Source organism: Carcharhinus amblyrhynchos, chromosome 2 (genome assembly GCF_965287045.1).
Source record: "Carcharhinus amblyrhynchos chromosome 2, sCarAmb.v2.hapA, whole genome shotgun sequence".
Taxonomy (NCBI): domain Eukaryota; kingdom Metazoa; phylum Chordata; class Chondrichthyes; order Carcharhiniformes; family Carcharhinidae; genus Carcharhinus; species Carcharhinus amblyrhynchos.
In genome coordinates, this window is record NC_137325.1 from 109,945,083 (window position 1) to 109,971,039 (window position 25,957).

General features: G+C 43.1%; 1 protein-coding gene across 1 annotated transcript in view; it reads left to right on the forward strand.

The window, feature by feature from the left end:
* malrd1 (MAM and LDL receptor class A domain containing 1) overlaps positions 1-25,957 on the forward strand; it is a 322,326-nt gene that overhangs the window by 161,863 nt on the left and 134,506 nt on the right. The window contains exons 24-26 of the mRNA XM_080211010.1: positions 3,141-3,388; positions 19,458-19,740; positions 24,963-25,208. Of these exons, the coding sequence (XP_080067136.1) occupies positions 3,141-3,388; positions 19,458-19,740; positions 24,963-25,208 (777 nt within the window). The remainder of the gene's footprint in view (positions 1-3,140; positions 3,389-19,457; positions 19,741-24,962; positions 25,209-25,957) is intronic.

A 25,957-nucleotide genomic window follows, 5' to 3' on the forward strand; every position in this document is an offset into this window, starting at 1 on the left:
TAAGCACTTAAGTTTGAGCACCATGTGGGGACTGTGACATAGGCATTTCATTTTACTTTCACAGCTGAAGGAGCTTAACTGCAAACCAAAATCCTTAAGATCTAGAAATTTGTGTGTGAAACCCATTCGAATGTGATGATTGTGAGTGTCTAGGTTACTGGATTCTGTTAAATATAACACTGATTGGGAAATCTATTTTAACATTAAATTTGGGTAGTTTCAAATCAAGATAGTGAGATTTTCCAGCCCACCCCATTGCTCATCCCAAAGCTGGAAAATCCTGCCCAAGGTCAATGGCCCTTTGCATGGTTCACATCCCTATATTTCCTGTGGCCGGCGGGATGGGAAAATCGCCCCCCACCCCCCCCCCCCAAAAAAAACTAATGTTGAACCTTATTATTAGCACTGTAAACATCACCAGAACTGCTTCACAGCTGATGAAGTGTTCCCTGTTGTAATGTAGGAAACATAGCAATTAGTCCACAGTAAGCGCCCACAAATAGCACTGGGATAATGATCAGTAGTGACCAGTGGTTTTATGGTCATGTTGGTTGGAGTATGAACATTGACCAAGGCACCAGGAAAAACTCCTCACTTCTTCTTTGAAGTTTTACCTTTTACATCCACCCAAGCAGCTGAAGCCTCAATTTAACATCTAAAGGCAAATGATGAATTAACAGGTGAAGAGGGACTCAGTAGAGCACATATCTCTAACCTGCTTTGTTAATTAAACATTATTAAAATTATATAATTCTTCCTTGAGGCTTTTTCCTACCCAGTTTATGTTTTGTAACTACAAAAATGAAAAAAACATAATTTATTCTGAGCTTCCATCAAACTGAGACAGCTTCAGGCAAATCCATCTCCAACTACCTGCTCTGAAAACTCTGCTCACATTATGACGCCTGTGACAAATTCCAACGCAGTAGCTGAGACACCCCACAATGTTCTAAAACAGTCAACAACATTTGAAATAAAACACCTCATAACATTCTTAAAAAAAGTCAATTTATCTGTTCTTCTAATGTTAATGGATAGATTCCGTGATCTGGATTTGTATCTTTGCCACAAATTGAAAAGTTCTTTCTGAGGCCATACCCTATCCTTGTACCATGTTTCACTGAAATCCATCCATTAATTTTAGAAACATATAGTGACAGATAAACAGACCAACAAAGAGAGGCAAAAACATTAGGCTGGATTTCATGCAGCTTCACCAGATATACATTCATCAGAAGGGCATGTAAGGTATGTTAGGTGTGTAGCCCATTGTCTTTCCACCCACTCCTGACCCTGATCACTGTAATACATTTTTATTTAAATTAATTCATAGGATGTGGGCATTGCTGATTAGGCCTTCATTTACTACCCATCCCCAATTGCTTATGAACTGAGGGTACTGTGTATCTGCATTCACATGTAGACCAGATGAGGTAAGAACAGCAGATCTTCTCCCCAAAAAGACATTAGTGAACTAAATAGGATTTTATGTCAATCTTCATGGTTTTTTTGCCGCTTCATGATCAGCATTAGACTTTTAATTCCAGATTTTTATTGTATTCAAATTTCACCTTTTGCTATGGTAGGATTCGAACCTGGGTCCCTAGAGCATTACCCTGGATTATTGCCTTTGCTCTGAGGGTTGGACGTTCTCTGAACGAGGGGCAAAAGTCCAACCCTCAGCTTACGTCCAACTACAGTGTATTATTGCTATAGAGCAACCTTTTTTAAAGTTAGTCAGTTTGTAACTGATTTTTCTTGTGTGGAGACAAGCAGTATATCCCCAACACTCCCTTAAAGTTTATCCCTTTACCTCTTCCCAACTTCAGTGGTGGAGGTAATTACCCAATATTTGTAATAAGCAAATCATGATTACTACAATTATCTCAGGTTTTGGATGATGTCTAAATGTGGTTCACTTTGTTCAGAAGAGTTTTTTTCTCCTCCATCCCTCTGAGTCGATCAATGCAACTAACAGCCAAGCTTTGGAGAGATCTCAGAAGGTCTTTTCAAAACATCAATGAACTAGATGGGCGACATGCCAAAGTATTCATTGGGAGAATACCACTAATTTTGTTGCTGCATAATCAATGAATGATCTGCTTATAGAATAAAAAGAAAGGAAGACTTGCATTTATATACTCTCTCTCATGACCTCAGCATGTCCCAAAGTGCTTAGTGTCAAATGAACTGAAAATCCACAGGATCAACATCCTAAAGTTAGTGCCAGGATTTGCCTACTGGGAATGTTTGCCATTGATGTCTTTGGATTTACGGAGCCAGATTTTAAGTCTGTTGTGAGCTCGAGTGAATCAAAATTCCACCCATTGTGTTCAAGTCTGGGTCGCTCATTAGTATTTAAATGATGTGCACTTGCAAACATTTAAAAGGAAAGTGGCAGGGAGGGGGAGGGGAGTGGGGAGGAGATGCAACGATAGCAACTGCCCTTCATCCTGCCAGCTTCAATGGCACAGATGATGGAAAAGGAGTGTGACAAAATACCCTGAAAATAAGCCAGGATCCAAATGCCTCTGGCTGTCAAGAAAGGGCTTAGCCTCCCCCTTTCCAGTGGATGCCCAGGTATTAAAATGCTAATGAGAAAATTTTCCCTGTCCAGGACATCCGGAGAAGTCACTGGTGGACAAATCATGGCATTTGTGCCAGAATGTTGACTTGTGAATTCTTAGCCTCCTGAAGATTGCCTCTGACCTGTACTACTATAAAATAATATGTAAATGGAATTGTACGAACACCACCTTGTAAAGTTTATCTATTAGTCGCGAGTACAGCTTACATTAACTCTGCAATAAAATTACTGTGAAATTCCCCAAGTCGCCACCTGTTCAGGTCAATGAACATAACCAGCATGTCTTTCAGAATATGGGAGGAAACGAGAGCACCTGGAGGAAACCCACGCAGACACGGGGAGAACATGCAAACTCCAAGTAGATAGTGACCCAAGCCAGGAATTGAACTCAGGTCCCTGGTATTGTAAAGCAGCAGTGCTAACCACTGTGTAACCGTGCCGCCCCATTGTGCTACCGTGCCGCCCCACTGTGCTACCGTGCTGCTACGGTATCTTGTAAATTCAGACGGCAAAATTATTACAAAGAATGTAATGAATTTTTTTTCATTTACAGGTACAGTTTTGGGGCACTGTGATTTTGAATTTGATCTGTGCTCCTGGAGACAATGGAGAAATGATAACTTTGACTGGACCCTTAAACTGGGAAGTACGCCGACATGGAGTACAAGTCCAGTCACCGATCACACGCTAAGAAATCCAGCTGGTCATTACATTTATATCGAAAGCCCCTTCCCAAATCTACCTGGACATGTAGCAAGGATTTCTGGTCCATCCATTAGTAAGAGAAGCAAAGATTGTAAGGTACTAAAGAATTTATTGACTGACATTCTTCAGAATCACTCTTATGTAAAGAAGCTAGCCTTTTAAGCCATATTGTAACATAAGGCAATGCACATTTAGAAAATTCAACATTTTGCTGTTAATTTTGTTCTTATTCTGATATTTGATGTACAGTAAGTGTTAAAATATTTGTGGAGTATATTCATGTTAACATGAAACAGTTTATAGAGATAATACTTCTAATGATTTTCCACACAATCCCACCACCCCCGCCTCCTGCCACCACACTCCGTCCCCCTGAGAATAAATATCCATTGACGCTGGGAGGCAAACTCAAGTATTTCAGTTGTGAGACATGCACTAGCTTTGTATCTACTGGGCTGCCTATGAAAACAAATCCTGAGTTGTAGACAGCAATGAAGACATCAATCCAACGACTGCCACAAATAAAGAAGCTTAGGAGCTCGTACGGAGCTATTATACATCAATCAGAAGCTTGCTTTTAAATAGACTCACATGTTGGGCATGAAAATCACATTACACTAAGGTTCCAGCTGTGACATTGTAAGATGCAGCTCCAGAAATCCGTTAATAGATACGGCCTGTGTCCAGTCATCATGTGTGGTTTGGTGTTTATGACGGCAGAAAAATAATTTATTTTCATGAGTTGTAGATTGATTTTGACTTGCTGCCTACAAGAAGGAGGAAAATAAGATTGCTACATGCAGAGATGAAAAGGTGATACAAAATAAATGAAGGAACAGGCACTGCTGCAATAACTCACATGTATTAAAGTGGGAGACATCCCTACACAATTCACAGAAACATAATCGGCCTTAAGTTGACGCCAATCTGAGAAGGGACTCTGAGGAGTATAAGGGTGCTTGGCATTCCCGAGGTTAATGTGGTACTGGAGAACAGTAACGCCTACAGAGTGATGTAAAGTGTCAGATGACAAGGGACCTGAGTCAGCCTCAGAATATGCAGAGACCTGTGTCAAAGTTATGCAAATAGGGCCTTGATGGGATCGTGATCGGTGCAGACTCAATGGGCTGAATGGCATCCTTCTGCACTGTAGGGATTCTATGATTCTATGAAAGTGAGCACACAGTTAGTTCATAGTTGAGCTGCAGCTTTAATATAAGTCCAGATATGACTTAGGGAAATCCATCAAAAGATGCCAAAAAACAGTACTGGACCAAGCTAGCGTCCCAGGCTTGCCGCATAGGCTCCATCCGATTATGGCAAAGTCTGCTAGACATAGAAGGCTACAAGATGAAGGCATGTAGAATCACTGGCATCAATGAGCTCAACACATTCTATGCCTGTTTTGAGCAAGAAGTCAGCAAGGGCACATCCTCCACCCCAGAAATCTCGGCCAAACCCATATCTGAGGCCACCATCGCAGATGCCAGATCAGCCTTCTCGAAAGTCAACCCATGGAAAGCGACTGGCCCATTATTGTCATTGGGGTACCCAGACGAGCACTTAGATCCTGTGCAGATCAGCTAGCGGGGGTATTCGCAGACATCTTTAACCCCTCTTTAAACCAATCTGAGGTCCTTACCTTCTTCGAGAAGAGGACAGTCATCCTTGTACCAGAGAAAAGCCAGGCAGCATGCCTTAATGACTATCATCTGGTGGCTCTGACATCCATCGTTATGAAGTGCTTTGAAAGGTTAGTCATGATACCAATCAATTCTGGTACCCCAGATTGCCTGGATCCACTACAGTTCATCTAATGCCGCAATAATTCCACAGCAGATACCACCTCTCTGGCCCTACACTCAACCCTGGAATAGCTAGACAACAAAGATACTTATGTCAGACTCCTATTTATAAATTACAGCTCTGGCTTCAACTCCATTATTCCTACAAAATCCATCTCCAAACTCCATGGTGTGCCGTTTGGCTCCTCCCTCTGTGAATGGATCCTAGAACTCTGAACCCATAGACTGCAATCAGTAAGGATAGACAATAACACCTCCTCCACCATCATCCTCAACACTGGTACCCCACAAGGCTGTGTCCTCAGCCCCTCACTATAGTCCTTATACATCTATGATTCTGAGGCCAAATTCCCCTCGAACTTGATTTTCAAGTTTGCTGATGACACTATCACAGTGGGTCAGATCTCAAACAATGATGAGACAGAGTACAGGAAAAAGATAGTGAATCTGGTGAACTGGTGCAGCGACAATGATCCCTCCCTCAATGTCAAGGAGAGAGTCATCGAGTTCAGGAAGCATAGTGGAAGACATGCCTCTGCCTACATCAGTGGGGACAAAATGGAAATGGTCGAGAGCTTCAAGTTTCTAGGTGTCCAGATCGCCATACCGATGCTATAGTTAAAAAAGTCCAACAATGCCTCTACTTTCTCAGGAGGCTAAGGAAATTTGGCATGTCCATTAATACTCTCACTAACTTTTCCAGATGCACCGTAGAGAGCACTATTTCTGTTTATATCACAGCTTGGTATGGCTCCTGCTCTGTCCAAGACTGCAAGAAACTACAAAGGGTTGTGAATGAAGCCCAGTCCATCACTCAAACCAGCCTCCCATCCATTGACACTGTCTACACTTCCCACTGCTTCAGAAAAGCAGCCAGCATAATCAAGGGCCCCACGCACCCTGGACATACCCGCTTCTACCTTCTTCTGTCAGGAGCAAGTCTGAAATCAGATACCAACCGACTCAAAACAGCTTCTTCCCTACTGCCACCAGACTGGGTGGCACGGTAGCACAGTGATTAGCACTGCTGCTTCTCAGCTCCAGGGTTCTGGGTTTGATTCCCGGCTCAGGTCACTGTCTGTGTGGAGTTTGCATATTCTCCTCGTGTCTGCGTAGGGGTGCTCCGGTTTCCTCCCACAGTCCAAAGATGTGCGGGTTAGGTTGATTGGCCATGCTAAAAATTGTCCCTTAGTATCCAGGGATGGGTAGGTTAGCGGGATTAGTGGGTATAATATGTAGGGATATGGGGGTAGGGCCTGGGTGGGATTATGTTCAGTGCAGACTTGATGGGCCGAAGGGCCTCTTTCTGCACTGTAGGGTTTCTATGATCTTTTGAATAGACCTACTTCGCATTAAGTTGATCTTTCTCTACCACCTACGTGACTGTAACACGACATTCTGCATTCTCTCCTTTCCTTCCCTATGTACAGTATACTTTGTCTGTATAGCGTGCAAGAAACAAAACTTTTCACTGTATACTAATACACGGGAATCAAATCAAATCATATGTGCATAGTTACCTGTTATTAATGAACAGCACTTCCCAAACTCGGAACCTCTTTGTGAGGCAGATCCTGGTGGTATCTCATGGATGAACCCAGAAATGAAGAAGCTGGTGGAAAACCCAGAATCTGAAGATCTATAGTAACAGCTATAAACATGTCTGGTAAAGATTTAGGTGGAGGTGTAGTATAAAGGCATTTGTCATTACAAGAATGAGCAAAAAAATTCAATTCTCAGGCTGAACTAGCTGAACTGAATATCTTCAGACTATTAATCAGCCAATGAAGTACATTTTGTTTATCACAGTGGCCAGTGTAGGTTCGGAAATAACAAGACATATGACAGTCAAACACTAGAAAAAAAAACAAGAATTGGAGATGGGGTGTTTTTTCTGCTCCCGTTTTCAGTGGATGAGAAAGAACGTGGAGCATCAAATCCCATGGGAGACCTAACATAGAGGGATTTTCCCAATCGATTGTCCCGACCCCCTGCCAACTTTGGACATCTGCATTTCAATTTGTGTAGATTTAAATATCATTACCAGGTCTTTGTGGCTCATAGACTCCCCATCTGCAACCCGTGTAGATTGCCCATTCATACATTAGAGGTCCTCCTTGATGTGCTTCTTGTGAGCAGAACCTGCTGGCAGTGCACAGGTGAGTACAGCTCTGGGGTAGAGGGTCAAACAAAGAACAAAGAAAAGTACAGCCCAGGAACAGGCCCTTCAGCCGTCCAAGCCTGTGCCTAACTAAAAAAAAACTTCTGTCCTTACTTGGTCCATATCTCTCTTGTTCCCTCCTTGTTCATGTACCCATCCTAATGCCTCTTAAATTTTGGTAAGGTGCCTGCTTGCAGTACCACCTCTGGCAGCGCGTTCCAGGTACCCACCACTCACCGCATGAAAAACTTCCCCTGCACATCTCCCTTAAATATTCCCCCTCTCACCTTGCCCTGACAGTACGTTGGCACTGCCCCACAGCACTGATCTCAAGTACTGACCCTGGCACTAATCTCAATCAGAGCCCACCCTGCTAGTCTGATGTAGCATGACCCGTTCCTTCATATTTTTGAAATTTGTGGCCAAAAACATTGGACAGGAAGCCTCTTTGGGGCTGGTAACAACCACCAACCTCCCCATCACACCCCAGGAGTCACTTCTTAATTATGTAAACATACACTGAAAACATTCTTCAGGGTCCAAGTCTTCAATTAAAACATCCACTGCAAAAAAATCAATCCTTTTGAGGTCAGATCTGCAATCACTGTAAGGGCCCACCAAAACCCAACATCAAACATGGGAAGGTGTATTGAAAAAATGGTTACTGCAGCAACATCTTAAACAACAATGGATAATAAGTCAACCCTACGAGATCAGTTTGGGCTAATACAAGGACCAGAACAGGTGCAGAGCTGGGGGCTTTGGCAAACAAGCTTTTCAAGATATATGACAGAATCCAAATTAGACGAGAAGGCAGAGGCTGAAGAAGTGAATGCACTTGCGTACTCAGTAGGTCCGATAGCCAATGACATAACTGACACCTGAAATCCTTCCATACCTACTTTAAGTAGTAATCAAATTTTAGAGAGAGCAAAGTTCAATAACCGAGTCCATCAGCTCAGAGAATCGATTGATCCTTTCATAAACTAATTACACAGATCGGAGGACGGTTGTGACAACTGCAATCTTCAGACAGAGTTCACATGAGATTAAATAGTAGTCAGAGTGGCTGATTTTGTCTTTCCAGACATACTACAGGCTAAAGAAGACCTGATTTTAGAAAAAAAATCCTAATAATCAGACAGGCTGACATTTGCCAACAATTGATGGAACAAAGGAAGTGGGAGGTGCACAAATAGTCAGGAAAACCCTGTGATTTTGTTCACTTATGGTCTACCCCGCCAGCATGTATGTGGAGATGGCTCCATGTGACCAAAGCTCTCCATATCATTTCTCCTGACTGTCGAAATTTGACCTCTCAGAATGTTCTCATTATCTTGTAGAAGTCTTTGTGAAACAAGGTCTGCTTTTTATTTCTCTGAAGACTTCATGGAACGTATGTTATGAATACTAGAGGAAGTTATTTTTGGGACTGAAGAAATGCTGTCCTTGATGAGAACTACTCTCATCCTGTGTAATGAAGAGAAAGAGGAAATAGAAGAGATAAAAGCAAATGACTGAGGATGCTGGAATCTGAAACAAAAACAGAAAATACTGGAAAATCTCAGCAGGAATGACAGCATCTGTGGGGTGAGAACAGAGCCAATGGTTTGAATCTGGAAGGTTCGAAGCGTTAACTCTGTTCTCTCTCCAAGATGCTGTCAGGAAATAGAAGAAGCTAGGTTGGAGGAACTTTAAAGTGAAAAGATGTTTGCTTCCAACATGTTTATTGTGGGGTTTGAGGAACTAGAATGTCTGCCAGTAAGTGCTTCAGAAAGCTGTACACAGCGGTCATTGGGAAGTTACACTAACTGCTGACTAAAGACTGTCAGCTACTTCAGCCAGAAGAACAGTCCCAATCAATTAACATTACCATTTCCTTGCAACTATGCTTTCTAAGGCAGCATCACCATCGTCACATTAGTCACTATTTTATAAAGAAATCCCACTTCATTACTAACTCAAGTATCTGAGGATCAGTGTACAGTGATTAAAAAATACAGTAGTGATCCAGGTCAGTAATGAGAACAGCAACTCTGAACATTTTGATCAGTTACTAAACCTGCCTGTCCCCTCAATTTGCCCCATCAGTTGCAGGCTGTGGGACTTCAAGAGATGCTGAATTTTCCAACCTCTAATCAAGATCTAACTCCCTCATTTCAAGGCCTTGGTGTGTCAACAATCTTGTCATCTTAAAGGGAAAGACTCCCCATAGGATATTTGGGCCAGGCTACCATCAGCCAGCTCAGACCCGCTTTGCTGTAATACAAAATCTAGATCTATGGAACTTCCCCTGAGCTGCTCCCAAATTGGCAAAGAGGTGTCATTCTGATCCCATTGAGTATGAATGGAAAACCAGCAATATACTTCCATTAAATGTCATTTAGCTCCAAATGGGCGAGTTGTTGAACAGGGAAGGGGAAAAAACATGAGTTACACTCATTCATTCTCACAAGTAAACTAGGATTTTCACCCCGCCCCCCACCTCCCCCAACCCACAGCAGTTTCCCAGTGTAGGAGGGAGGCGGTTTGCCATTGGCCGCCCATGGGATCTTCCGGTCCCACTGAGGTCAATGGCCATATGTGTTGCTCACCGGCCAGTAATCCACGGCAGGTGTTCATCTTCAGCGAGAGCGGAAGATCCCATGGGCAGGAATGGCTGCAAAATCCTGGCCAGGATGTTATTTCCAAGTGACCATTCCCACTCAGAGTGTGGAATCCATTCATTTTTAAATGCATATTTAGTGCCATTTCTCAGACAATTTCAGAGCCCTGCTTTGTGAACAGTCATCACCTGAATAAATTGGAACAACATACTTAAAATGTGGTGTTTAGTATTTGCTAAACGATTGCTGCACAGTGGACAATTGATTGATTATATCCCCAATGATTGACCAATGTACCAGCATGACAGAAGCAGACATTTGTTAATGCATCAAATGAATAAAATGTGTAATATCTTCAGTTCAACCCTAGCAGCAATCTTTTCCTGAAATGCTACGTATGTTTAGGTTTGCAATCAAACAGCTTCCACCCCTTTCCAATGGAATGGAGATAGAGTGCACAAGGTCTTCAAATACATATTCAGTACGAGACTTACAATTGTTCTGGATCATGCATCTGTTTATAGCATTGTGAACTTGCCGTCAAAGGTGCATTGTGAACGTGTTGTCAACAGTGCATGGCAGAGATAACAAATGACAGCATTAACAGCATTTAATGTGCTTCTCTGAAAGTATTGTGGCTTTTGACCTTGATATTTAATGGCTTTACTTAGCAGCAAGTAGGAAAAACTTCTGGCATCTTTGAATTCGGTGGTGTAGAAGGACTGAGTTGCAGTAACTGGCGACCAGGGACTAACAGTAATGGAGGTTTGTAGATAACACTGAGCAACTCTTACATGTTGTGTGTCAGTCCACGTTCTGGACAGAGCTCCCCCATTCCCGACACGTGACCCTTTTTGTACGTGTGTCATCCCAATGTCAATGTCAAAAGCAGAGAGTGCAAGTATTTCGATTGTAACCTCTTTTTGCTTCATAAGGACGCCACTTGTGTTGGTTTCAAATCACAATGGAGATGGTGACCCCAGTGCGCCTAGAGAACATTGACTGTGTGGATGAAAGCAGACCCTATCTTGATACATTTCGCAAGCTGAGAAGTGCAGCATAGATATCTGTGTGGTCCCAGGCACATTTCTCTAATCAATGCTTGGCTGAATGCACCATCCAATTGTGAAGTCATGAAATTTTGAACAAGCAAAGACTCAAGCAAGGAGTTCCTTCTCAATCTGGCTATAACAAGTCTGTGTCAGTCAGGGCCCTTGAAACAAAGGCTATTGTTCTGCCATTCTGAATGTAGATTGTGCCAAGTCCATGCTGGGAAGAGTCTACTGATAAGAATACAGGTTCTCAAGCATTGAGGTATTGTAGCACTGGAGGGGCTGAGGGGCCTGTTTGAGCTAGTTAAACACAACAGTATGCTGTTCCTGCCAACATCATTGGATATCTTGATGGATGGGCTGACAAAGGAGTCAAGTGACCTCACTGTGGCAAGGAAAGAACTTGGAAAGATAATTTGTCATACCAAGGAAGCAATATACAGCATGTTTGTCCATGGGGAACGGATCTCTGTTATATAGCCATTGTCTTGTTTGGATCTGGCTTCACACCATCGGCTGTAAGTGACTCACTTTAAGGAACTGGTTGACCCTGAATTTGCATTTCACAGGGTTGAGTTTTAACTGGATGGTCCTAATTCTGTCGAGGACTAGACAAAGATAGGCGTCATGTTCTTGCATTGTATGACCCCTGACCAGGATGTTAGCGATAATGATTTCACAGGGTTGTCCTGCAAAGAGTTGCTCCATGGAGAGTTGGAAGACCTCACTGCTAGTGGAGATCCCATAGAGCATGCAAGGAAAATTATATCTGCCTACTGGAGACATGAATGTGGTTAGTTTCAAGGAGTCCACATAGAACAGGATCTACCAGAATCTGCACCTTCCATCCAGAATGGTGAAAACCTTAGCATTTGGACCGTCTGCTATCACCTCTTCCATTGACTTCATAGGGTGATGTGGTCTGAGCACTGCATTGTTTCAGTGACTGGATCAATATAAATCCTATCCGTGCCATCTCTCTTTATTGAAACCACGATTGTGTGGCCTGGTCTATGGAGGCTATGAATCCAGTTTATCAATTACGTTCTGCTTCATTGCAAGGGGTACTCTTCTCAGAGTACAGATGCATGGATGCTACCAAGTCATCGAGCCCCATATGATATATTACAGGTAACTCCCCAACGACATCGCAGTTGAATGGGTCTTTGTACTCTATCGTTTCTGACACAGTTACATTCCTGTTGCTGCGGAGTGTGTATGTTTTGACCAAGGATGCTTAGTCCCAGTATGATTCTTCCCGAAGGCCCAAAAGCAGCTTTATGCTTTGGTCAACGACTTGACACTAGAAGCTGCCCTGCGTGCAGTGGCAAGTAGCCACACTTTCTGTGCGGATAGTTTGTGCACCATATGCCATGAGGTCCACCTGAGTGTTATGATTTGGTACAGCACATGAGTCGATCTCCCACAACAACCACAGGGAAAGGATGTTGCACTTTGCTCCAGTGTCAGTTTTTGTTTTTGGTTTTGCGTGGTGCAGGCACTGTTTAGTAAAAATCTCGCCCTTCTCCGTAATGGTTTAGACACTCTCACATTAGTGTTTTTGGAGGTTCAGTGCCTTGGTTATTCTGTTTGAGCTCCATTCATTTATCCTGTTCCTGCTCCAAGTTTTAGAGCAGTAATCGGCTGTGATGTGACTGGTGTCATTGGACAGGCTGTTGTGGTTTTGATCTGCTGGATTCCACAGAACAGTTCCATTTTGTCACACATGTTGCAGCATTTATCAAACAGCAGACATATAGTTCTGTTCTGTGAGTGATGGCTACTGCAGCTGGGACAGGGCCCTGTACTGTGACTCTTTGCTGCTTCTTTCAGACTGCTCATTCCACGTTGCTGAAGGCAGATTCCAACATGAAATCTTTCTCACAAAGAAGCTGCTTGTGGATGATATCACTATAGACCTCAAACAATGTGATCTAGCACAAGCTCATTGGTGAATGCATCGGATGCACTTTTCTTTGCCAGGATTTTTAGAATAACGCCGTAGGACTGAATAGATTCATTTCATTTTTTGTTGGTAGTATTGAACGTGTACCTATTGTGAGATTTTGTGTAAGACTTCATTTTAAGATATTTCTGTCTGTGCAACTAACTCTGCTAAGGTGACCAATTATAGCTGGCTTGGCTACATGTGGAATCAGAAAGCATGGTGGGTTAGCTAGAAATTGACTGCATTCCTGAAGGGTACCCAATGTAGGCAAGCAACAGCATAACAGCAGCTGCAAGGATTGTTTTTCTAAATGGGGACACCATGTGAAAGCATCTCAATAAGGGTTGAAATATAGTTTGGATTTTAGAGTGTTTCAGTTTAGTGTGTTCAAGTTCAGTACCAGGCCTGGCTGAGAAGCCAGTCTCCAAATTCACTTTTCTTTTCTTCTGTCATATTAAATTTTTAAGTTCATAGAATCATAGAACCCTATAGTGCAGAAAGAGGCCCTTCGGCCCATCGAGTCTGCACCGAACACAATCCAACCAGGCCCTACCCCCATATCCCTACATATTATACCACTAATCCCTCTGTTCAAAAGTCCTGTTCAATAAAAAGAAAACCTTTTTAAAACTCGGACCAAGTGTTGTCCCCCCATCTCTTCAAATGAATGAATGGACTGAACAGCTATTCAATATAATGTTCTTCAATGGCATGTATATGTGCTAGCAGTATCATGAGGTCTTCCTTTTTTCCCTTTGTCTGAAAAACAAAAGATTCAAATTTCTCAACCACCTCGAGGCCACTAAATTTAAGGGAGCCAACACCTATGCTTCTTTGATTTGTCTGACAGGCCAGCAGCACAGTAGATACACCATTCCTCTTCAAATTTTGTCCAGTTGCCTGCAATGTTTTCATCAAATATAAGCGGGTCAGTGCGGCAAAGTCCCCGTGCCATTCTGCCAACTCCTGGCACTATGAAGAAGCATTGGGTTGCAATAACTGATGGCCAGGAACTAACAACAGGTTGGTGCTCATTAACAGTAACTGAGCAGCTCTTGCAAGCTATGTATTTGCCTCTGTTCTTAGGGGACTCCAGCACTCCTGACTCTTGACCTATTGCATTATCTCAGTGTCCACGTAACCACTTGCTCCATTCGTGGAGTCCCAAAAAGTTTTAAATCCAGTGGTCTAATACCTGCTTTACCTTTAGTGGGGAACGGGTGCAAGTTGAAGGAAGGCAGATTGTGGGTGGAAATTTCCACTCCCCCAGTGCGTGTTTCATAGCAGCAGAGGCAGCCCATCATTAGCCAGTGGCTGAATCTTCTGGTCCCTCCACTGTCAGTGAGGTTTTCCACTGAATGCACCCCTGACTGATGGGAAACCCGTGAAGGGGGTACGCCATCAGCGGGACCAGAAGATCCCGCTAGCATGAATGGCTAGAAGATTCTGGTCCATAGGTGTAAACCTTAGGGTGGAGATTTAATAAGACTTGGCTCCTTCCCACATGTTTTCTGAATCAGTTATCCCTGTAGTTGATGATGATTACAAAGATAATTACAGATGAGGGATATAATCAAAGACTAAATGCAAGAAATCTAGAATGGAGAGCAAGGAAATCATTTTACTTTACGTTGCAACTGCATTGTCAGAGTTCATAATTGAAGCAGAGATGATGTCAACATTTCAGGTAGGTGGTGGAAGGAAAAGGGAATAACAAAAATTGGAAAAGGGTCTACACAAGACTACTGATTAAGCGAAGCATCAACATTAACACAAATTAGGTGGGCTAAATGGCCTGTTTCTGCAGTAATTTCTAATAGTATCGTGGCAAACATACAGAACAACAGTAACAATCAGATTGTCATTATTCAACTGGAACAAAATATCTCTGCATAATGTAACAATTTTAAGGTTTGTAAGATTCTGGGACGTGGAGCTATATCCTTAAACTTAAGATAAATGAAAGGTGTTATGTGAAGTCTGCTAGTCAGTAATCCTGGGTTGGCTAATTGTTAGAGATCAAAGGTGAAAGACAATTGGGCTCTCAAGGATAACTAATCTGCATTTTATCTAGATACAAGGCTAATGTGTTTCATGTTGCCATGAGGAAGCCCTTTCTTGAGATCAGGTTACAGGCTTCCCTACGAGTCAATGAATCTCAGGCAGACACATCTGCTCTGGGATTCTCCCGCTGTGCTCACCTGCAAACCGGAGAATCCTGCCCGACTTCACTCTCCCTCACCCCCACCTGCTAGAATTCAACTGGTGGGTGGTGTAGGAGAATTCAGACCATGGTCAGCAGACCATAGCCCAGATACACAAAGAGATGTTCTCTAATTGAGGAGAAGTATTCTACAACCTCCAAAGGACTCTGGAGGATTTATTCTGTTGCGCCCGGAGGAAAAGAATCATTGCAACAGTCTTTGGTGCTGGTTGTAGATTTCAGAGACTCTGCAAAAACTAAGGAAATCAACTGGACATGGTCACTTGGAGGTACAACTTGATGAAATGAGGACCCCATTGTAAGCCTGGAGCACCAGTGAACTGTTTACAATAAAGGACTGTAATTCTGTGTCGAGTGCGATGTGTGATACACATCAAAGGGGGACATTCCTTTCTGTGGTTCAAGTAAGGGTGGGATTTTCCAGTTGTGTGTGTCCAAGGCCGGAAGTTCCCACCCAAGCTCAACAAACCTTTAAATATGTTTTTTAAAATTTGTTAATCATCAGTAGGCTTACACCAACATTGCAATGAAGTTACTGTGAAAATCCTCTAGTCGCCACACTCTGGCGCCTGTTCGGGTACATTGAGGGAGAATTTAGCATGGCCAATGCACCTAACCAGCATGTCTTTCGGACTGTGAGAGGAAACAGGAACACCTGGAGGAAACCCACGCAGATACAGGGAGAACATGCAAACTCCACACAGACAGTGACCCAAGCCGGGAATCAAACCCAGGTCCCTAGTGCTGTGAGGCAGTAGTGCTAACCACTCTGCCACCACACCGTCTCATAAATGATCCACTGATTTTTCTGTCTCGCCTGCTACAATTCCTGTGGCAGGCGGGATGGGAAATTTTCAATCTATAAGTTGCCTACAACAGGAAAATACTCAACAGTGGTTGGAATTTTTTGGTCTCGTCCAGCACGGGACTCGAAATTGCCACTCAAGGTCAACGTCTTTATGGCTGGTCTGACACATTTTCCATCCCACCCACCATGAGTAGAACCAGAAAGTCCCAACATCATTTCTTTTTGGTTATTGATTCTATTGGTTACAGAAAAGATTTTTATTGGTTAAAGATTTTAAAATGTACAAATCTTGTTGTATCATTCTTTCAGCTCATAACTGGAAATTCAGTAACTTTTTAAAAGTTATTAGCTTCCAGGGAGATTGTGACAAGCCTGCAGACTACCAGCAGGATTTTTAATTCATAGGTCGAGATAGGGAAGCTAGGATTTGCTAACGTATAAACAAACACAGTTGAGAAAGCTGTTAATAGACTACATCCATTTGTTGGTAGATGCATTTGCATACAGGGGGAAAAGAATAATGCTATAACATGCGGTCAGACTATGGATGGAGTATTGCATTTAATTCTGAGAACTACACGTTAGGAAGTAAGTCAAGGTTTTAAAAAGTTTACAGAAGTGATTTACAAAAATTGTACCAATTATATAGGACTTGTTATTTTTGATTTGATTTATTATTGTCATATTAGTATACAGTGAAAATTATTGTTTCTTGCGTACTATATAGACAAAACATACTGTTTGTAGATATGTAGACTACAATCATTTGTAATTCCTTGGGGTCTTGGGCAGAGCAGAGCCATTCCAAGCTGTGATAAAACCAGAAAAAATACTTTCTATGGTGCATCTGCTAAAATTGATGAGAGTCGTAGTAGACATACCAAATTTTCCTTAGTCTTCTGAGAAAGTAGAGGCATTGGTGGGCTTTCTTAACTTATAGCGTCAGCATGGGGGGACCGGAACAAGTTGTTGGTGATCTGGACACCTAAAAATTTGAAGCTCTCAACCATTTTTCATTGATGTAGACAGAGGCATGTTCTCTGCTATGCTTCCTGAGGTCGATGACTACCTCCTTCATTATGTGGCAAGACTGCAAAAGATGAGATTGTTCTCCTCAGAGCAGAGGAATTTAAGGGAAGAACTGATGGAGTAAATGAGAAGAATTGTTTCCATTGGCATAAGCATTGGTAACCAGAGGACACAAGTTTTTTAGAACCAGGCGTGACATGAGGAAAAATGTAGTGATGCAGTTAGATGCTGTGATCTGGATCACACTGCCTCAAACTTTCAAAAAAGGATTTGGATGAAAAAATATACAGGGCTGTGGGGGGAAAGCAGGAGGGGAGCTGATTGGATAGCTCTTTCAAAGACGAACAAATAACTAAGTAAGCCTTCCTCTTTGCTGTCACATTCTGTAAGTCTGTGATTATCTTTTGAAACACTAAAAAGGCAATGCTACTCTGAAATAAAAAGCATTTGTGCGAGTCTGTGACAAGATTGTGTCCATATAAGGTGGAATCTTGTCAAGGCATTCTGTTTGCCAGCTTCAGAGCTCACAAGACGCCCACACCTTCTCAGTTCAGCAGGCCCCTGAAACATGCACAAACCAGGCAATGGTGAGGTTGGTAGCAGGCCTTCTCTGAATCCAAGAATACAGGGATGGAATTCTGTTGATAGTCTGCTGGGCAATCAAAGGGTCATGTCAGAGAGTGACAGCTCTTGTGCTCAGAAGTGCCACTGTGGAGGCGATGGCTGCTGTTGGAATGATAGATACCAACGTCCCTGAATCCCAGAATGACCCAGGCTACAGGTCAGTAATGTCAGGCAGGTGGGGTTTTAGGTTAGCAGGTGAAGGTCATGGGAAAAGAGGTATGAAAGGTCAGTAGCATGGGAGGTGGTAGGAGGGGGAGCTCTCAGTGGTCCGTTCCTCTTGTCAATGCTGAGTCCCTCAATAAGGCAACTAACCACATTATTTTCACTGCCTTGCATGCCACAGCTCCATCTGCAGCTCTGCTAATGCTGGTGTGGCACTATACTGTTAGGACGAGGACCTTGTGGTCTCCAAAGCTTTTTTAGCACAATCAGCTGATTATTATATAGGAAATTATGGCTCGGGATGATATTCTCCAGGCTCGCTAATGTCTCCCCTCCCCCTGCTAGGGGTCATTCCCACCAGCAGGGTTTATGACTGTTCCTCTGTAACTCGTGCGGACAGGGGCTATTGAGGCCCCCTGGGATGTCAGAGGCAAGGGGAAAGGTGGACCTTGGGCAGTACCAGCCTGGCACCCTGGCAATGCCCACCAAACACCTTGGCACTGCCCACCAGGAACTGGGCAGTGTCACTACCACTCTGCAAGCAGGATCGGGTGGGAGGGGTTGGTGTTGGGGCTGGCCACCAGAGTTGGGGGTACCATGGTTGGCCATGGCAAGTGGGGTGTTTCGACTGGCCATAATGGGGCATGATCAGGGCTAGCCAGGCTGGGGAGGGGGAGTGGTGCTGTGGGGGTGGAGACAAACATCGAGACTAGCCCGGGGAGGTCCAGTAGGCCAGCAATCGGGGGGGTGGTGTCTGGAATGCTGGCAATCGAGGGTTGCGGAGCAGGCCAGTGATCGGAGGCCAGCGATGGGAGCCAGTATGCATGTGCTGATCTCCACATTGACAGACCAGTGCATGCACAGTGGCCCACTTTACGTTGACGGTCTCTGGGACAGGAATATGCCCCGCCCCCTGCTTTCCGGAGTCACTCTGCATTGCACAGAGTGTCAGAGCTTCATTCTGGTAATGCCCAAAAACCAGATGGGTTTGTTGACGAGAGTGGAAAATCTTGCAAGGGACCCAAATCATGTTTCATGTCACTAGGGAGTCTCATCGCAATTGTCCCAACACCTCATGCAAGTTCCCAGATGGCAGTGGCCTATGATGGGACATGGCGTCTCCACTGCAGACTGGCCTAGACAGGCCTTACCACCTGCCTGCATGCTTCAGCAGCCACAGGCCACTCTGCAGATTGACCCCTCCTGCCACCCGCCCACCCCCACAGTGATGGCCTGTCTACAAAAGCCACTTTTAAGTTTAAATTTTACAGAATTTGACGTGAGGGCACCTCCATTTTAAAGCACCATCTCCTGCACTTGTCTTTTTTTGCAAATAGGGAGCTCTCTGATGAACCATCCAGTTTCAAGGTCTATGCTCGAACCATGCAACCTCCTAGGGCAAGCCGCAAAGAGTGACTGTTTCCCCACAAAGGACAGATTTCTGACGCCCATTTCAGCCTGGAAGAGGAAGCCTGCCAGGGAAATGCTGTGTCTTTTTTCTGCAGATTGATTTGGAATTTAGACTCCACCTTCTACATCACCTTTCTGTACACAGGCTGTTACAGGTGGTTTTACATTTCTGGACCAGAATTGCAGTGTGTAACTTGCGCTGCTGTTAAACATATTGTTTTAGAGATGTGGATAAATAATAAAATATTTATAATGTCCATCCCTGCTGAAATGTACCATTAATCTGAACCATTATTCAAAACCTTGTGCATATAATGCCATTCCTTCCTCTTGCAGATTATTTTCTATTACCATATGGCTGGAGATATCGTTGGGTCATTAAAAGTGTACCAAGTGACATTGTCGGGTTACCACATGTTACTTTTCAACTTAACTGGAGACCAAGGCCATTACTGGCAGCGGGCGAATATCACTCTCGGTGCTGACGAGGACTTTGAAGTAATGGTGGAAGGATGGGTCGAGAAAGGGTCAAGAGGTGTCATAGCACTTGATGACTTTACCTTCACCCAGGAATGCATCAGTTCCTCTCATACAGAACCGACTCCACTTCCTCCAACAGGTACACAATGACTACTTGAACTGTGTTATCATATTTCCATCTTACTAGGGCAAGTCACTAGGTGACTTCAGAACATTTGGTTCTTATTAAAATTGTACTGTAGGATCAATGGACCATGCCGTGTTTTCAACGCAAACAATTAGATTTCAAAAGGGACTGGATTTTCACTACTGAAGTGGCCAACTCAAGTCAGGAATTAAACCCACCTTGATTTACAGGTACCTATTAGACCCAGTTTCCCTTGTGAGGAAGTAGGGGTGAGATGCAGTCATGCCTGTCCACCCTAGCAGATCACAGGGAGCCACAACAAGAAATTTCTTATTATTTTCCTCTGAGGTAGGCCTAAAAACGGGCATATTTGGGGATCCAGAAAAATAAATTAGAATAACTTTTACATAAAGTTTACTCAAGTTTTCCATTCAATTTGTACTCAAGTCATTTTCAGAGCCAGGCAAACCTACATATTTTATGTGTTGTGTGCTTTGAATTTTTTATTCATTCATGGAACATGGGCATTGCTGGCTGGCCAGCATTTATTGCCCATCACTAGTTGCCCTTGTTCAGAGGGCAGTTGAGAGTCAACCACATTGCTGTGGATCTGGAGTCACATGTAGGCCAGACCAAATAAGAATGGCAGATTTCCTTCCCTAAAGGACATTAGTGAACCAGATGGGTTTTTCTGACAATCGACAATGGTTTCGCCAGTATGTTCTTAATTCCAGATTTCTTTTATTGAATTCAAATTCCACCATCTGCTGGGACAGGATTTGAACCTGGATCCCCAGAACATTAGCTGAGTTTCTGGATAAATTGTCTAGTGATGATACCATTGGACTATTCCCTGTCCAAGTTGCTCATTGGGTGGAATTTTATACCAGTGGGATTTTACAGTGCTGCCAAAGTTAATGGTCTTTGAGCTGTGCGCTGCATTTTACAGCACTGTCCCAGCAATGATGGGGCTATAAATTCTGCCCATTGTCTCCCACCTTTGTCATTCTCCAGCACAGTCTGGTCATCTTCCTCAATAAAAAGTCTGACAACACCAGGTTTTAGTCCAACCGATTTATTTGATAATATACTCACAAGCTTTCGGGGTTAGTCCCTTCGTCAGGTGAATGGAGAGTTCTGGCCTCAGACAGAGCATATAAAGCACAGACAGTTTAGAGATTACTGATTAGAATGCGAATCCTTACACCTAACCTGCTGTTCAAGACCTGAAGTGGCTGATAATGTGAGTGGAAGGAGCACTGATCACAGGTTAAAGAGATGTGTATTGTCTCCAGACAGTACAGTAAGTGAGGTTTTGCAAACCCAGGCAAGTCACGGGGGTTACAGATAGTGCGACATGAACCCAAGATCCCTGTTGAGACCGTCCTCATGTGTGCGGAACTTGGCTATCAGTCTCTGTTCAGCGACTCTGCGCTGTCGTGTGTCGTGAAGGCCGCCTTGGAGAATGCTTACCCGAAGGTCAGAGGCTGAATGCCCGTGACCACTGAAGTGTTCGCCAACAGGAAGGGAACAGTCTTGCCTGGTGATTGTCGAGCGATGTTCATTCATCCGTTGTCGTAGCGTCTGCATGGTCTCCCCAATGTACCATGCTTCGGGACATCCTTTGTCTACCTGATACGTTGCAAGAAAGGATGTCCCGAAGCATGGTACATTGGGGAGACCATGCAGACGCTACGACAACGGATGAATGAACATCGCTCGACAATCACCAGGCAAGACTGTTCCCTTCCTGTTGGCGAACACTTCAGTGGTCACGGGCATTCAGCCTCTGACCTTCGGGTAAGCATTCTCCAAGGCGGCCTTCACGACACATGACAGCGCAGAGTCGCTGAACAGAGACTGATAGCCAAGTTCCGCACACATGAGGACGGTCTCAACAGGGATCTTGGGTTCATGTCGCACTATCTGTAACCCCCGTGACTTGCCTGGGTTTGCAAAACCTCACTTACTGTACTGTCTGGAGACAATACACATCTCTTTAACCTGTAATCAGTGCTCCTTCCACTCACACTGTCGGCCACTTCAAGACTTGAACAGCAGGTTAGGTGTAAGGATTCGCATTCTAATCAGTAATCTCTAAACTGTCTGTGCTTTATATGCTCTGTCTGAGGCCAGAACTCTCCATTCACCTGACGAAGGGACTAACCCCGAAAGCTTGTGAGTCTATTATCAAATAAATCGGTTGGACTAAAACCTGGTGTTGTCAGACTTTTTACTGTGTTTACGCCAGTCCAACGCCGGCATACCCACAACGTCTTCCTCAAGACAGAGAGCCATAGGTTTGACCATTTCTGATGCAACTAGCCTGGTCATCCATCACATTTGGCTGAACTGTGTTATGTATTTTTCTGTCTTGTTCTCTTCACCCAGAATGTTTAATACCCTACGATGTCTATGACTTACTTGTTGGGATTATGGTGGATCAACCTAAAAACCCTCACAGAAATTCATCCCCCATGTATAAATAACTTAAAAATAACTTAGTTATGCTGTAATTTAAGCATATTCACATTACAAAGTCCAAATATTAAAAGTAAAACAAATGAAGTTTAACATCTATCAGTTGTTTTCTGATAGTTAACCAAACAGCAGTGCATGGCAATGTATGCAAAATAGTGTGGCTTTTGACATTTATATCCTTCATACAAAGTTAATATTTTTCGACATACTCCAAAGATGTGTGGGTTCGGTGGATTGGTCATGCTAAATTAACACTAGTGTCACAGGGATTAGCCGGGTAAATATGAGAGGTTATGAATATAGGGCCTGAGTGAGATTGTAGTCAGTACATACTAGATGGGCTGAATGGCCTTATTCAGTACTGTTAGGATTCTATGATTCTATGACTCCAGTGCATCCACACAAAATCAGAATGTAATTCACTCTCATTAATAACAATTCCATTTACACCGGTTATTGCTTTTTCCACATTATGAGGGAAGTTGTTACCTCAAAATACAGGCAGCAAAGTAACACAGTGGTTAGCACTGCTAGCTTACAGTGCAGCAACCTGTGTTCAATTCCAGCTTTAGGTGACTGTGTGGAGTTTGCACCTTCTCCCACATGGGTTTTCTCCAGTTTCCTCCCACTGTTCAAAAATGTGTAGGTTAGGTGGATTAGCCATGGCAAATTGTTCCTTAGTATTCCAAGATGTATAGGTTAGGGGGATTAGCAGGATAATAAATGCGTGAGATTGCAGGGATTGAGCCTGAGTAGGGTGCTCTGTTAAAGAGTTCCTGCAGACCCGATGGATCAAATGGCCACTTTCTGTGCTATGAGGATTCAATAACTAAGGTCAATGGTAAAATAGTGGGAAGTTGGTCCTGTTTTTGATGTCCACCTGGCGCACTCAAACACCTTGAAAACTATAATAAACTAAATACTAACATTCAAAATGAATGAAAATCAGTCACAGGCTGAGAGGAGTTAGCTTCTTAGAAGATCTTTTCAGTATTCATCCAAAGAACAAGATTTCATTCAGCTGAAATAGAGGCATTGGTATTAAAAATTGTTTTACTGTTGTTAAGGTTCAGCTGAAAAGAACACATTTCATTGTGCCTTTATCTATTAATGAATCGTGTCTCATTCTTTGTCAAAAGGAACAAATTTCTAAAGAGTGAATAAGTATTGATGTGAGGAGAATATTGAAGGAGACATTTTTCAGGTTTTAGAAAATGTATAACCCCAAAACAGAGTGGCACGATGGCACAGTGGTTAGCACTGCTACCTCACAGTGCCAGGGCCCCAGGTTTGATTCCCAGCTTGGGTCACTGTCTGTGTGGAGTTTGCACGTTTTCTCTGTGTCTGTGTGGATTTCCACTGGGTGCTCCGGTTTCCTTCCACAATCCAAAAGATGTGCTGGCAAGATGAATTGGCCATACTAAATTTTCCCTCAGTGTACCTGAACAGGTGCCAGAATATGGCAACTAGGAGATTTTTCACAGTAACTTCACTGAAGTGTTAATTTAAGCCTACTTGTGACTAATAAATAAACTTTAATTTTAAAGTGAAGTAAAGCAGCAACAGTAAAAGCCCCTATCGAATCAAAAAATAGTATCATAGTATCACAGCACAGAAGATGCCATTTTGCGACCGTGAAAAGCCAGATTAAAATTGGCATTCATGTAAGATCATGGTCAGATCTGATAAGCTTTTATGAATATGCTATTAGAAGCCTGTTTCTGACAGTAGTAGTCAGTCTAGACAGTGAAACACACTGAGAGTCACAGCATTTGAGCTCAATAAAGGCGGGAGGTCTTTGAGTTACCATAGCCAATGTAGGGATCGAACCTGCGCTGTTGGCATCATTCTGCCTCACACTAGCCAACTGGGCTAGCCAACCCCCACATTCAATACAAGCATGTCAATATTAAGTAATCTTTGTGAATAAATGAACAACATAGTGTTGCTCATCTTTAGAGATGCGGAATATCCCAGCTACGATACATGTAGTTGATTTCAGTTAGGGTGCTAGGAGGGACACTGTGATTAGCCTTTGTGTTCCAAAGCTGGAAATGATTTAAAATTAAGGACCCCACACAATGTTGATACCTGCTAGAATTTGTTGGCAATAGGTGAGAACTGAATTGGCTGCAGCTGGTTTCATTCCTTCGTCAAAGAGCCTGACAATGCTGACTACAGAAAAAAAAAATCACTAACATTGGTGAGGTACTAGCGATGGATATTAAACCTTCAACTCATCCAAACCCATTGTTGTGGTAGTGCAGGAGAGGGTTCTGCCACTTTATGGTGTTGCTTAGGAGGGCAGTTAGGTTACATTGGAAATTTGTGAGTGGCCAGTAGAATTTTCTGTACTTACTATCCCTTTAATTTCTGGAAAAGTAAAAATTCTGAGTGAAGGTTGTTTGATATAAATAGGTTATTGTAGCATTTCAGAACTATTGTTAAAAACAATTGTGTAGCAGTTCAGAAATTTACATTTTTTTTAAGCTGGAGTAAGTTTTCACTTAGGTAAGATGTTACTGAGATAAGAAACCGTAACGATAGCACTGATTAAATGAGAATTTTAGAGTTTCCCTTCTGTTGATCACATTCAATGGCATAAAGAGCCCTGAGGCAATAATGAATGTGTTAATGGAAGTAGGCACTAATGAAATCTAAGCAATCCAACATCCATTGACTGCAAGTGACACTTCAGTGATTCCTTCATAACCTGTTTAAACTTATTCATGGGAATTCCTTGTTCTTTACAGGACGCTGCCCACAAGGTTACTTGGAATGCCAGAATGGAAACTGTTACCTACCGGAACAGAGATGTGATTTTGTAAATGACTGCAGCGATAATACAGATGAGAAAGAATGTGGAACATCCTGCACCTTTGAAAGTGGGCAATGCGGTTGGAAAAATTCCCTGGCAGATAACTTTGATTGGATCTTGGGGCAGGGTTCATTTCAGAGTTTCCGGCCGACAAAAGATCAGAGCCTAGGAAATGAGAATGGTAATTAAGTACCTTCTAATATGAGTTTTTTTGTGCAGACTTAGCTCTGTCAGAGAGAGAGAAAAGTGTCTGTTGAGCATGGGGAGGTGGGGTGGGTGCTCCAAAAGGCAAGGCAAGGAGGGAGGTCTTTATGAACTACCATTGCCAATACAGGGATCGAACCTCACTGCTGGCATCATTCTGCATCACACTGTAGCCATCTAGCCAACTGAGCTAGCCAACCCCCACATTCAATACAAGCATGTAAATATTAAGTAATATTTGTGAATAAATTTACAACATGATGTAGCCTTATCTTTAGAGATGCGGATATATGTAGTTGATTTCAGTTAGGGGCTAGGAGGGACACTGTGATTAGCCTCTGTATTCCAAATAAACCTTCTAATATACTACGAAGGAAGACGAGAACTCTTTGAACTTGTAGTTACTGATTATGTTTGGCAAGTGTTTTACAGTTGTTTACCAGATGTGATGGCACAATTTATAGAATCCCTACAGCCCATCAACTCTTGACTTTCCAAAAAGCTTCTTACCCTGGCCCACCCCTCCATTTTAGTATTTTCCAACCTTTAGTTTGTAAATTGAATTTGTGTCTTTATATATCCTGTTTGTGAACAGAACTCCCATTCACCTGATGCAGGGACAGCACTCCGAAAGCTAGTGGCTTGTGCTACCAAATAAACCTATTGGACTTTAACCTGCTGTTGTGAGACTTCTTACTCAGCTGACACAAGAACAGGCTTCAATAA